This window comes from Gymnogyps californianus, chromosome 13 (assembly GCF_018139145.2).
Source record: "Gymnogyps californianus isolate 813 chromosome 13, ASM1813914v2, whole genome shotgun sequence".
Taxonomy (NCBI): domain Eukaryota; kingdom Metazoa; phylum Chordata; class Aves; order Accipitriformes; family Cathartidae; genus Gymnogyps; species Gymnogyps californianus.
The window spans coordinates 14,224,309-14,238,740 of NC_059483.1; the positions used below are offsets into that span (position 1 = coordinate 14,224,309).

Below are 14,432 nucleotides of genomic sequence, written 5' to 3' on the forward strand. Positions count from 1 at the left end.
TAAAGCAAGGCACTTGGTGCTACACCCCAAACAATACCATCCAAGGTTTATTATATTACAAGAAGAATAATATACCAGGAGACAAATGGCATGACAGCTATTTTACTGGCATGCAAACGCTGAAGGAGATGACAAGCTCTTGGCAGGCCCTGGATGGGTCACCTTCTCAGAGCCAAGCAGAAACAGCACCTTACGCCTTTTGGAAGGAGCTGCACTTTAATGCTTTATTTCAAAAAGGCTGCAGCTACTTTGAAAAGCGAATCCTCATGCTGCCAGGGTAAAGCCGGGGCAAATGATGGAGCTGACAAAGTTTAAATCGTGTGCTGCAGCCTGGGACCAGCCAGCGACTGGAAGTGCCCATGCCCAGGGTTTTCCCCCCAAAACGATGCACAGCCAGGCACTGGAGCCCTGCAGAAGGCAGCTTTGTGCCCAGCGTGAAGGACACCCACAGCAAACTGGGACCTTTACCACTATCAGAGCGCGTCTGACAGCCAGGCCTGTAACAAGCTGCCTCCCCCAGCTAACATGAGACCTCTTGCATCTTTTGTATCAGGCACAATAAAACAAGAGACATCCATTCATATTTGTGAGTGGTGCAAAAAGCAAGGGCCACGCTGTCAGCATATTTAAGTACACTATGTATGCGTGGATGGGCCATCAACCACCTCGCCTCCCCCCAGGAGCAGCCTCCAAGGCGTTGATCAGAAGTGGTGGATGCTCTCCTGATTGCATTTCTGTAATATAGCTGCACAAGACGAAATGCAATTCTGTTTTGAGCAATGCCCAAGTATACAAGATATTTGCCACGCTGCCTACAGTGATGGCCATCAGAAGCAGACAGAGACAAGGCCAGGGACACTCAGAGGGGTCTGAAGAGGGAACTCCAACAGCTCCCCAAACCAAATGAGAAGGAAGACCGCAGGGTATGGCAGGAACAAGCACAGCACAGGGACAAGGACTGCTACAGGATGGACTTGAGCAGCGTGGAGTGAAGGACAGGTTGAGTGTGCAGGTTGTGAGGAGCTCCAGCTCCAGGACATCATCTCCAAAGACCCCTTTCCCTTGCCCATTGAGACGAACAAATGCTTCATGGCATCAAAAACCACCAATACCAGACAGGGGGATGGGATGCTCTTGAGAGTTACCATCCCTAGGTAACTGGTGTGCTGCAGGGACTTACCTTCCACCACCCACCAAAATGTCCTGTGAACCTCCTGGAGGTGCAGTGGGTCCCAGCAGGCTTTCCTATGTGGCAGTGCCCTGACTTAGGGGCTGCCCTGGGTCACTGGCCACCAGCAGGCAAGGGTCCAGCTGGCTACCGAGGGTACTGCCAGATCTAGCCAAGCGCTCGCAGGACAGTTTGGGCCAGCTGAGGGATGGATGAGTTCCCAGTGGGACTCACAGGTACCAGGTGGCCAAATCCTACTGCAAACCACCACCAAGGAGAGATATAAACAAAGAAAAAGAACTTAAGTTCAACCAGCTGGCAGAAAAAAAACACTTCCTCAGCTAGAGGCAAAACACCCATGCCAGTCCTCCATAAATAATGAGGAAAGTGCATCTCGTACCATCGCAAGTCTACCCAGCAAGAGGCACTGGGATGCCAGAAACCCAGTACACCAACACCACAGCCCCACAGCTGCCTCCTAAGGTGGGCACTGCAAATAGAAACCTTCATCAAGGTGCCAAAGACCAAAAGCAGAGCACAGTGCCCCCCAAAGCACCGCTTTGTGCCCAACACAAAGTCAGTCCTCAGCTGCCAGAGCTGGTGGAGTTGGCTGAATGTTGTTGCCAAAGATGATCGACGCAGCCAAGCTGCACCAAAAGCTCTTTTCATCAATACCACCGGGTGCTTGCTGTCCTTAGCAAGTTAGTTTTTGTGGCCACCCCGCAGCCGTCAGTACCCAGGCAAGACAGAATTGCTCACTTGAAGCGGAGCTCAGCTTTTGCTGGAGGTAACCTCAGACAAGGTAATAATCAGGGTCCATCAACCTCACAAGCAACTCCCATTAATTTCAGCTAGTGTGATTAGACCAAGAAGCCAAGCAGCAACAAGCAAGACAAGACCAGACAAGAGCAGGGTTACTGGGAAATAGAAGTTACACAGGCACGAGGCTCTCAAGGTTTACTCAACCCAACAGCTGTATCCAGGTTTTTTTGTTTTGTTTAAAAACATTAAATAGGAGGTTCAGGCTGACGTAGCACAACGCTAATGAAACACAGTTAACTATAAAAAGGAAATAATCTGATAAACCTGTGGCAGGAAAGTCCTTGGCAGCCGCTGCGTCTCACATTTCAGCCGGGCTTCCAGCGCGAGCCGTGTTTAGGAAAACATCTGCTGGTTTCCATGGCCAGGCACCGGAGCCGGCCGGCCCCAGGTGTAGTGCTGTGCCGAGAACCACCTTCTGCAAACAACCCCAGGGAGCCCGGAGGAGCCGGCGGGTGCTGCCAGCAGCGCCCTGGGATCAGACCTAGAACCCCACTGGCACCTCCAGGGACACGCTGCTCCCCAGCTCCACTCCCCCAGTACCTGGGGTCTACACAGGGGAAAACCGGCACGGCCGTGTCACGCTCCGTTCACACTCCGCCTGCTGCCGCCCAGTACGTTTACGCCATGGCTTAAACTTTTGCCAGACATTTTGTTTTAGAAAAAAAAAGTTTTAGAGAAAAAAAAAAGTGAATGGCACTGAGGTTATGCCCAAGTTTTTGACGGCCACCTGCATGGCTCGTGGGCCAGGGGTTATTCGGTCTGCCTAAAGCTGCTACATGGCGTAGTTTTAGTTTGAACTTTACTGACTACATATGAAAAGAATCCAATGTTGTTTTTAACATGCACATTTTAATGAAGCAAACATTTCTATTTAATAAGTTATAAGATACAATTTTACAATCCTGCATTTTATTCCAGTTTATTTTGTTTTTACTTCCTAGTTTACAATGTAGTGAGCATTTCACATTAAGGCACAAAAAAAGCACAGTAAAAAAACCCCAACCTTCCTTTATTTCCCCAATGACTGTGCTGGAGAGTAGTGCATCCACACGTAACTACAGAACCGTGAGCGTGAACTTCTCCCTAGGGGCAGACAGTGACATTTCAACAGGTTTTCAAGAAATCCTACCTTCTCCTAATCACAGAGTTAAAGCTCATTTGGAGAGTTTACTAAAGCCCCAGCAGCTGACAGCATTTCAGATACACACTTGAGAAGTAGCATGGAGTAATCCAGGACAAACAGACAAATTATGATAGAAGTTTTCACTCCCTGACCCTCAGCAGGAATGCCTTTTGCAGCACGAAGGGGATTTCAGGAGAGATGAGCGTGCTTCAGGCATATCCTTGGACTGAGATATAATAAAACGACTTGCACCAAAGATGGGTTTGTTGATTGGTATTGCTATTGTTGGTAAATTCACACACCCGCCCTCCCTCCCGCCCCATACCAGACTACAGATGTGGGGTCCCATCCCCAGGCTGGCTTCTCAGCTACTCGCCTGGCCCGCAGCCTCCAGGGAAACCCCTGGTCATCTTCCCAATACACCGCTGTGCTCTGACCTGCATCGATTTTGGGTCAACGCAGGCGAGAGCTACGCCTGGCTTGGCAAGTTTAGGGGCTTTATCTAACCCAGCCAAACCGGGGGTTGTCCTTAAAATAAATCAAAAAGAGTGCAGGGAGTTACCTGTAAAGTTACAGAAATCTCACCAGAATCCCAAGCTAATTAAAAAACGCATTGCTAGCATCATGGCCAAAAAGCTACCTGTCTAGATTTACAAAGCGTTAACATAGAAAGGCTGAAAGCTTTGAGGAAGTCATTTTCAGTCTGCTTTTGGTTTGCTATAACAGATAAACTTTTCCTAAATGTAAACCATTAGCAAAGCATTTTCAGAAACATTTTAAATTTGAGTGGTAAAGCCACTTTTAGTAGCTTTTTATAACGTTAAGCGTTAAAATTGATCAAGTATACAAAGGCACCTATTATAGTACCAGTTTTACCTCATTTCTTTACAGAAAAGAATTTGAACTGGGGACAGCCCTAGTCATATTCCGTAACTAAAACGTAAAGTCTCCAGTCAAATAAAATCAGTAGTTAAGATACCCAATTAAAAAGACAAATTCCAGTTTTCAATTAACATCTAAAGTCTTTAACATCCGCAAGGGAAATTAGTGTCTAGTTATCCACATGATTCTCCAAACATTAACAGTGACCCGGACAGTACTGCAAAGGTATAATTTGAGCAGGACATTAAATAGATTGGCATTAGGTTGGTAGGTAGGATAGAAGCGAAATGCTTGTAAAAAATAAAGTTACAGAGTTTACTTCTGACTGTATTGAAATGTGAGCCGTGTGTATCTAGATACTGCATTTTGCAACAGGACTGCACCCAGTATAGCTCTACATCTGAATTGCAAATGCGAAGATCGACTCTGACGCTTGGCAAGTTTAAGGAACGGTGACATGGAAGGGACTCCCAGGGATGTGCTCATCACCCCATTTCACCGCCAGAATATAGTCACCCCTTTCCTTGACGACATATGTTACGTTGTACTGATGGCTGCCCAAATGCTTGATGGATACCTCTTCACATGGTATTGTAGGTCCATGGACGCCAACTAACAACATATTTGAACCTACAGCAAAATAACAGACTGTTAGCATTCCTAAGCTTAAACAAACAAGCATGGTTGTACCATAATATATTGGCTCCACCACACAAGGACTTTGTTATTTTAATTCACAGAGTAGTAGCCTGAGGTATGGCTAAGCTAATTCGGTATAAGAAGGAATTTTATTTAAAAAAAGCCTTCAACTTCATAGAGGCAAGGGTTTCTCTGTGCATTTTGCCAGACCTGACAGGCTACCACTATCTAACTAGAGCACAGGAGACATGAACACTGCTCGTGAAAGCGAGCAGGCACTGCCTTTCAAGTACTGCGTTAGAAGTTAACAGCAGAGATCAGTGAACATGGCTGGCCTGTAATCCACCCACCGCAAAGCTCCCAGATGACGATGATCAGCGCTCAAGGCTTACGGGAACACCTTGCATTACATGCTACAATGTACCACGAGGGTTGCTTAAGTTCAGCAACCTGTTTGTTCTCATGCCATAACTCTGTGGTTTCTTTCAGGTGCACCTGGCTCAGGTAAAGCCATCTGGAGAGGAACTGGCATCTTTACAGCCTCTATATTAGGATTGATTTGGTGAGCACCGTGTAGCACTTAGAGCTTTTCTTTAGAACTACATCATCACCTCTAGCTCTGAATTTTAACTCTGCAAGTTGGTTTAGGGCAAAAAATGTCCAGCTAAACCACCCTGACACCCAGCTGGTTCCTCTACCCGTACCTGCTTTGCTGCAGTCCACGGAGAAGGAGCTTTTCTGACCCACAAAAGCCTTTGAGAGTCCTGCTCCCCGGGAAACCACTTTGCTAGCATCCGAGGTGGATCTGGGAATGGCACTATAGCAAGTTTCAGTTGACGACCTTGTCACCGACTCTACAAGGATGGAAGAAGTTTCGTTGGCACTGCCTGGGCTAACCAGTCGCTGTCCTGGAAACAGAAAAGATTTCTGACATTCAGATTCACCCTATCTGAAAGGCATTTACAAGGAGGTTTTGAAACCCTCCTAATGACTAGCATACATTCTGCATCCAAAATGCATTTTCAGAGAGGAGCAATTTCCTACTTGGGTTTTTAAGCCGACATCTTCCAGCAACACTGGCAACAATCCCACCCCAGAGCCCTTGAGTGCTTAAAGGACCACAGCAACTTCAGGATTCATTAAGCAAAGCTGGCCACTTAAGAAGAGTTAATTGTGCTCCAATCACCAAATGCCAAAAATGACTCAAGTTGGCAGAAAAGCAGGTGCAATTTTGCAATAACCCATTTTGAAAGCAGAGCATGTCCCAGCCCAGGGGAGCGCAGTTTGCTCCCAAGAACATCACCACGCCACGGGCACCAGGAGAGGGTTCACTAGCTCAGGGGCAGCAGCAGAGATGAACTCCAGTCTGTGCTTAAACACAGCACTGAAGAGAGCAAGAGCTTCCTAAACCAGCCTTCCTCACATCATCTAAAAGCCTCCCAGACATTACTGACCTTTGGTTAGGTGCCAACTGCACCAAAATGAGTCCAAGAGGGGCATCAATTACGCTACAGGCGACCAGGTTTCAGGCTTTGGGCGGGGGAAGTGGGTAAATAAGTCATATTTCCCTACTGCCAATGCAATACCCTAGCACTAGGTCAGGATTTAATATTCCCCCATGAAGCTGTTTTACGGCCCTCCACTGAGTCAAGGTGACAAGCTCTGTGACTAACGTTCCTGTAGCCTCTCCTGAGATCCCTCGTCTAGGCTTTGGAGGTGATAGGGAGAAACGTTTTGCTTCTCATGTCTTTTGGGCATCTAGACCTGAATGCCACACTATCTTGGAGGAACATATTTGCTGAACGACACAAACTACTTCAGGCACACAGTAAGTACTGGTTAGCTTTTTACCTGTAACCTTTGCCTTGAAGGGGCTGCCCACTATGTGGTTAGGTCCACCATATTTAACTCCAATTAAATAGTTTCCTGGAGCCATGGGTGTGTACATGACTTTGTAACCTTCTGGAGTTTCCTGGCAGTCCATTTTCACCTTTGATGGCCCTTCAATTGTAACAGAGAGGGTACCTGGACCAGCCTTGGTCGTGTTAATGAAAAACTCCGACTGCAATCCTAGAAAGATGTAGCACAGTAAGACACACTCTTCCTCGCACCCAATGTTACAAAAGCAGCCTGTTATTAAATAGGAATGGGTAATTCGGGGCAAGACAAGGCTGCACAAGGCTGCAGGCAGGGAGGGACAGCGTGCCTCCCCCCAGCATCCTTGCACGGGCCAGTCCCGACCGGGGGCTCTGCATGCCAGCAGTCTCCCTGCTGGCACCCCAGCTCCCTCCTCCGCTCACACTGTGTGACTGTGGGGCATGCAGGAAAAGGGGTCATGAGACCCCTTTAGGACCAAAATGGAAGGATTCTGGCATCAAAAGACTGGCTTAGAGAGAAAACTCTTAGAACAAGAGCCTTTCTACTGGGCATCGGAGCCCGTGCTGACACAGCCTCCTGCATGGCTAAGCTCAGGAAAGCTCAGAGCCATCTCACTGCCTGGACTGTAAATCAGCAGCAAAGAGCCCACAAGAAAGCAAAAGAGACGAGGGGCAGGAGATCTCCTGGAGGAGATGGGTGTCTGAACTGCTTGGCAACAGCACTCCAAGCAGTTTGTGGAAACAAAAGCTTGTTTAATTACAGCATCTGGTTAACACAGCTGAATTACTGCTGCTAATACTAAGCCAATGACACAATGCCAGCAACACAAGAAAAAATTTAGCAAGGCTGTCAGCCCCCAAATAATTTACTGTCAAACTCTGGCTTCAAATATTTATGATCTTTGGGCTGTTGTATCAGACACTGCTGAGGAGGAATAAAGTGCTTGAGCTCAATCAAAACCAGGACGGTTATGGGAAAGTTTACTACAGCTGCGACTGAAGCATTCAAGTGTGGTGATATACTAGGGAGAAGTTTCTAGCCTCTCCACACAAGAGGCTGCTGTGTCGCAATGCTGGAAGAACCCAGCTCCCACAGAGGATTGTACCATCTTCCAGTGCTTTAGCAGTAAATCTCACTGGAACCGCCTGCCTGGGAGGTAAGGCAGTCAGCTTGCAATATGCACCGCTCAACCAGAGGAAAATTAATTTCCAAAGCCAGCAAGCTTCACAGCTTCTCGCTGAAGACTTCTTGCTCCGAAGTCATTGCTTTTTCCCTGTGCCCCAAATGAAGGCTCCCATTGTTGGAGGCTGCAGACACGCACCCCTCCCGGGGGGACATTTCAGGTGCTCAGCCACCAGCTATTGAAACCTCTACACTGGATCATTGTTCAGAAACACAGCTCAGCAGCTCCCAGGGCACTGAGCTTTTGGCAGCAGCCAGGATTCAACAAGGGGGCACAGAGTAACTTTGCTGAAGTTAAACAGTCTATTTAGATTAAAAACAACCCAAAGCACCTTTATAGATGGAGAAAAATTCCCCTGTCCCTGATGCATCAGTGGCTAGTATTAATGAGTGCTTTTGTTTCCACCTATTAAAGCAGTACAGGCTATAATATCTTTATTTTACATAGTATATCCACGTTTCCAAAACCAACTCCTTGGTTCCTCCAGAACAGCAGAAGCTTTGACTGAATAACTGCAGTATTTTTTTTTTTCCCAGGGAGAAAAAAGGTATGCAATGGAATCCACAAAAGACAGCAGTAGATAAGAGGAACGAGCTATCACCTTGCATATCAAAAGAAAAAAAATATATCAGTTTTACTCTGCTATTCACCTGTGTGTGTGGCCCAAGAAAGCACACAATTAAATAAATCGAAGTGCATATCCTGGAATGTTTTCATACTGTCTTACTAAGACCATAAATCATATACATAAAAAAACCCCAAACCCCTAAACCCTACATTCTTGAGTTGAGAACTATCAGATGGGGCAGCCACAGCAGATAACTAGGTGTCAGATTTCCAAGAAGAGTCAGTGTTCACACTGCATCTGAAGCACGCATAGCACACTACAAACAGAACAATCCACCGTACTCCCTAGAGTTTACACATCATATTACATTTAACTTGAAATTTCTTAGAGGTGCAAGCACTGAAGAAAAGGTAACTGGGTACACCCTCATACCCATTTAATTAACAGGGGTATGCAAGTTAAACAAGACTCCTTCAGCTAGACAGCCAATTCAGTATCTGCATTCACAAAACCCATCGGCCTTTGCAGACATTGTGTTCACGCATGGAAGGGAGCCAGAGCACCTCTGGAGCTCCGAGGGACCACTGACGTGGAGCTAAGCTAACCGGCAGAGTCAGAGCCCAGCTGCTAACCAGTTCAAGTGAACTTGTGCTGCAGTTGCTGGTTTACAGAGGTTTTAAGTTTGTTAAGGTTCACTGTAGCCTGCAGACTCGCTAATCGATGGTTATAAGACTTGAGGAGCATGCGAGAAAGCAAAATTAGCCTGCGCCCAGGTCGGCAGAGAATGTGGGTTAGTTCAGCTGCCTTAGCAGTGAAAGTCATGTAAAAATATGCCTAGGAACAGCTTCTGTCTCTCTCAGAGAGCCAAAGTGCAAACAGGTCTGTATCAGAGCTGTAAAAGAAGGGTTACCCGTGGTACCACTCTCCAGGCCAGATCCGTACGCCGTGACGAGCGCGGGATTGCCCGCCTGCCCGGGCTCGCCAACACGCACTTTGAAAGGGCTGCCCACGACATGGCTTCCGTTGAACTTCACATCAATTGAGTGGATGCCATTTTCATGGGGGATGAACCGAACGGCATACTTATCTGCAAGAGAGAAGTGGCTTTTCTGATATATCAGAGATAACAATAAAACAATAAAACAGCAATTAAACCCAATGCAGGGCTGGTTAGCAACCCAGGCAAGGCTTCTGTAACGCTTCAACATATTTTGGTCCCAGCTTAAGCAAACTCAGCTACACAAGCTGCTAAGCTCATATTTAAAGCAGGAAAACGCTGTATCTATCACAGGAGGTGTCACGAGTTGCATTTTCACATTGTCTACTAGGACCTGATCTCAGCTGTCATCTAGTCTGCAGGGTGAGTTTTAGGGTTATTCGCCTCACACATGCACTAAACATGACAGCTTAATCACAGCCCAAACTGTCAGCGGTCGAGGGAGCAGCGCAGAGAAGAAAAGCAGCTGGTAAGAGCAAGCCAAATCTTACCAGCGGGCTGAGCGTGCTGCTCTGACACCACAGACACCGCACTTTTATTTAATAACGTCATCTAGCAATTTGCTGATATTTAACATTTTTGATTGCGTGTTAACCCAGAGGAGGGACTGATCTTCCTCAGCCGGACAACTGCTGTCTGTCCATAGTACAGACCATAACTCATTCAGACTTCAAGTGAAAAAGAAAAGCTCATTGCTGAAACAGGTGTTGAGCTTTCTGTAGTGTTTGCTTATATTCAACTTCCTTGACGTCTCGTATGAAGGACTGAGTGCGAGTTAAAAATAAACTATTAGTCAAAGATGGAAGCGTAGCTTTGAAAAATAAACTTCTTCCCTGGCTAAATTCAACAACCACATCATATTTCATTTATGACTGGTATCACTGTACCTTCAATGGCAAGCCAAGACTTAAATATCTGTATCTTACACAAGTTAGGGCTCAGTCATTTAATGAGCTATTTAGGAAAAGTGTGGAAATAACCCTGACCGAACAACTCTTGCCACCAAGAAGTCATTCTCCAAGCAAGGTGCTTGTCCCTTGGGTACACTGTTCACAAGTCAAAGGGACTAAACCCCCTCGTTATGGGGCAGCAAGCATGTTTTGGAGGTCATCCAGTTTTTGACCAACGTAAAGCCGTGCTCACCTGGCTCCAGCTCAGACACGTGGCACTCTTCTACAGCTCCGGAGGGGCTGTGGACTTTAGCATCGATCTTGCCCTTTGCCCCATTCAGCCTTATAGCAAAGGATGCCGGCTGATTAACTTTTAATCCAGACTCCTGAGAATGCAACAGTCAGATTATCAAATTTAAACTTCTCGTTTCAGACAGCGCAAGATTTGTGGCAGGAAAATAACCACTTCAGCACAATTTTTTTTTTTTAGATTTCAACACAAGGCGTAAAGTTGTGACTTGTATTAACTCTCAAATCAGAAGCTCTCTCCCTCTTCGGGGGTGGCTGATTTAGGAATTGTCACCCACATTGGCTAGGCTGATTCTTCCCATAGTAACAGATCATTGGAAGCCAGACGACTCTGCCAAATCAGGCGGAGGCAGGTTTATGAGACTAGTCACCCGTTATCACAGAGGACAGCCCCTGGTATTCAGGCACTTGATTTAAAGGATGTTTAAGCTAGAGCTCCATTTTCAGCCTGTTCATTCATTCCAGATTCATTCAGGGAAAAAGCCTCTGATAATCCAGTTGTCTGAAAGAGTAATATGCATGATCATATTTGCCACAAGAGGCTGCATTTAGAACAGCACCACAAGATGTCTTAACATGAGAAAGTAATTTAAAACACAAAACCAGATGTTGCCATGCTGTCAGGCCATCGGTGGAAGGTGAGGCAGCTCAGCATCCGTGCTGCAACGGTCCTCAACCAGAGCAGCCCATGCAGCTATGCAGCAGTAATATTTTATGCTGAACATACTTTACCTGATTTTGTTTTCAATTAAATCCTGGAGAGGGAAATAAATGCAACTGAGTAGAACTGAGGTACAATGCATAAAGCAAGTCCCTGATGTGGGTTTAGTGGAGGCTGATGCTGCACACTGCGCTCTGTTACCAAATACTCAGCTTTATCTGCCTCTCCAGGACTTAACTGAAGCGAGTATTCCTGTCAAAGAGCCTTTAAATGAAACACAAGAGAAACATCGATACCACAGCGACTAATTAACGCCCTTGTAACTCCTGGTTAGAAGAGATACTATTGGATCAGGCTGTCATGATTCATTTACACAGCCAAGGTGGAGGAGTCCTGCAGCCCAGGCAAACTGCTGGGGACCACAGCTGGGACATATCCAAAAAAAAAAAACAAACCCCTCAACTGACGTACTAATTGCTTATCACTAGTCGATCAGGACAGAGGTACAGTATATTTAGACACAGACTCTCAGTCTCACATCCAAGTTTCTGGCTTTGGAGACTTAAGTCAGGCCTTTAACGTTACTTGTATTTCAATGCACGTAACCACACACACAAAAATGATATGGTGAGGTTAACAGATGAGCCCAGACCAACTACAAAGCTGTGATTCACTCCAAGATTCGCTACTGTTCATGAATCATCCGAGCTGCGACTGTGTGGTTTCGTGACGTCAGCCAGAGGAAATCTCACGGCGGGGCCCCCTCCACCTGCCCACACGAATGCTCCAGCAAGGCTGCGGCAACGTCCCAGCCACACAGCCCCGCGCTGCCTCGCCCGTGGAAGCCTAGCTCTTCAGTCCACGTGCCAACCGAGTAACTCGGTACCAGCATGATCACTGGTGGTTCACGTTCATGTTTCAGTTCTCCTTGGCCTTCCTCTAGCTAATGGCGGGGAAAGCAAGTTTTAGCTCCTCCAATGCTATTTCTAGAGCCTCTTAATTCCCAAGTGTTACCACCTGTAATACACTCAGTTGAACCTTCTGCCTTCAAATTCTGGCTAGCCAGAGCTGGGCCAGCTCTACCGGCCCAAGTTACCAAGGGTCCAGCTGCCAAAAGCCTCTCTCTGGCTGCAAGCTGAGCTTGAAAACAAGCACCCACCAAGGCAAGGCTATTACTAAGAAGAAAGGACAACCATTTTGGTCTCGGAGAACAAGGACGAAATCAGTCTGTGTGGCAAGCTGTGGAGATGTTTCCTTATGTCTCACCTGAAGGCTAGTGACAGTGAGCCTGCGAGCATCATCGGAGGGGGCGATGACAGGAACCAGGTAGGGGCTTTCAGGAATGTGCTCGTCATTGAACTTTATGGACACCTCATAGTTGCCTGCAGGGAGAAAAGAAGCAGTGAGTGTCCTTAGTTTCTTTGAAAGTAGCATTCAGTGTTATTTCACTACGATTTGGTCTTGGTACGTACCTGGCTCTTGAACTATGTATGATACACCACAAGATCCATCTTTATGGTCCTCAAAGGCAATTTCTGCTTTACTTGGGCCTTCTACAGCAATAGACAGTCCTCCAGCTCCAGCTTCCCGTGTCCATATACTGAACTCGGCTGTTGAAGCACACGAGAGCACACACAAGAGTAAGTTTGCTGCTGCTGGGTTGCAGCTTCTTCCTAACAGATGGTGCAGCATCCCATGCTTATGTGTATGAGGAACGGTACCTCATCCCATCATCCTGGGTGATAACACTTAGCAGTTTCTCCAAAAGGCTCCTGTTAGCCTTGAATTAGCCTATCATCCCTGTATAACACACTTTACAACCTCAAGCTCATCCTGTGAGAGCAGTCAGTTCCCAAAACATGGATTTCCAGACTTCTCCATCTGCATGATGCAGCAATATTATTTCTCCATGTTTCTCCATTGACCATGCCTGGCTTGGGGCGACCCTGCAGTGTTACACCAAGCTCTGCTCAAGCTCTCAGAGGAGACACCAACAGAAACCAAAGCACTGTGCTGCAGACCTGTGCATGGCGGGCAGTGGAGCCTAGCGAGAGCAGAGGACTCACCTGGGACACCAGTCTCTCCACGCTCCAGCCCTGGGCCTCCAGCTCTCACTTTATGGGCTCCTCCCTCGCCCAGCGGCCCCACAGTGAACTGGAAGGGGCTGCCCGGCACCGGCTGCCCTCTGTATTTGACATCCACAGTGTGGACCCCCATTTCTTGTGGCACAAAGCGGACGCAATAGGTGTTTTTGTCAGCTTCTACGATTTCGGCATCAAAGTTTCTTCCAGAGGGACTAGTTACCTGGGCTGTCATATCCCCACAATCAATTTCTAACAAGAGGAGAATAAAAAACGCAGATTAGAAAGTGATAAAGCGTTTTGGTATTTCGTTTTTGGAAGCAGGACCTGAGCTCAAGTGATTACACAGTACAAATGACAGAAGAGGCACGTAGGTGCCAAGTTTGTACGCTCAGCTTGGTGTGTGCTGCCAAGCAGCAAGCCTGGCCAGTTACAGCTTACCAGGTGCTATGGAGGCAGATGAAGAGGCTGGATAAGCGCGGTCAGCTAAGACTAGCCTACGTGATTCACATTTGCCAGACAGCAGTACAAACACTTAACAGCCAACATGATGATCTTAAAACCCTGAGACAGGGTGAGCTGTGCAGCCCATTCTCCAGCCTGCTGTACACAGAATAGATTAAGGCCTCCCTGGTATTTATTTCTCCATATGTTGATCATGGTTATGCTTATTTTAAATTGTTCAAAGAGACGACGCTACCAGTGTTTCTTCCCTAAACTATCTTAATATGAGCATGTCTTAACAACACTGAAGTTCCTATTTCCACTGCTTCAGGTACACCCACGCTATACAAGTGCAAGTTATGGTTATGGGGATAAGGACGTTGTTTACCTGGAATTTTTAGGTTCAGATCACATATGCTTCCTACTGTTGCAACAGAGGGAGCCCGTCTTGTTCGTGTGATGCTCTCCTTAACTCTTCCTTCACCACTTATCTTCACAGTAAATGGGCTGCCTGTAAGTACCACAGCAAGTCATTCCTCCTCTGCTCATCACACACTGCATTGAGGGGAGGAGTGAAAGCTTCCTCTGACTTACAGTGGGGATCACAGGGGAAGTTTTAGAGCCAGCTAACAGTCAGGTCCAAGTGAAATACATCCATGTAACCCGAACAGTTCTGGATGCTTGCTGCTTGTGGGGGGTACTGGTAGGACCTCCTTGAATCTTTGGGACTTACGGTCCGAGCCAGATCACACAGCCCACCCGCAGTTCCAGTGTGCTGGCCAGCTAG

The 14,432-nt window shown here is 47.0% G+C and overlaps 1 protein-coding gene across 5 annotated transcripts in view; it reads right to left on the reverse strand.

The window, feature by feature from the left end:
• Positions 1 to 3,434: 3,434 nt before the first annotated feature.
• The window catches only part of FLNB (filamin B), a 74,133-nt gene continuing 63,135 nt past the window's right edge, over positions 3,435 to 14,432 (reverse strand). For 4 of the 5 annotated variants that reach the window (XM_050904851.1, XM_050904850.1, XM_050904853.1 and 1 more), the window contains 9 exons: positions 14,034 to 14,156; positions 13,187 to 13,453; positions 12,593 to 12,730; positions 12,387 to 12,502; positions 10,404 to 10,536; positions 9,174 to 9,350; positions 6,486 to 6,704; positions 5,339 to 5,542; positions 3,435 to 4,625 (listed from right to left, as the gene is read on the reverse strand). In XM_050904851.1, the coding sequence (XP_050760808.1) occupies positions 4,438 to 4,625; positions 5,339 to 5,542; positions 6,486 to 6,704; positions 9,174 to 9,350; positions 10,404 to 10,536; positions 12,387 to 12,502; positions 12,593 to 12,730; positions 13,187 to 13,453; positions 14,034 to 14,156 (1,565 nt within the window). In that variant the 3' untranslated portion in view covers positions 3,435 to 4,437. The remainder of the gene's footprint in view (positions 4,626 to 5,338; positions 5,543 to 6,485; positions 6,705 to 9,173; positions 9,351 to 10,403; positions 10,537 to 12,386; positions 12,503 to 12,592; positions 12,731 to 13,186; positions 13,454 to 14,033; positions 14,157 to 14,432) is intronic. The other variant, XM_050904852.1, reaches the window with a different exon arrangement.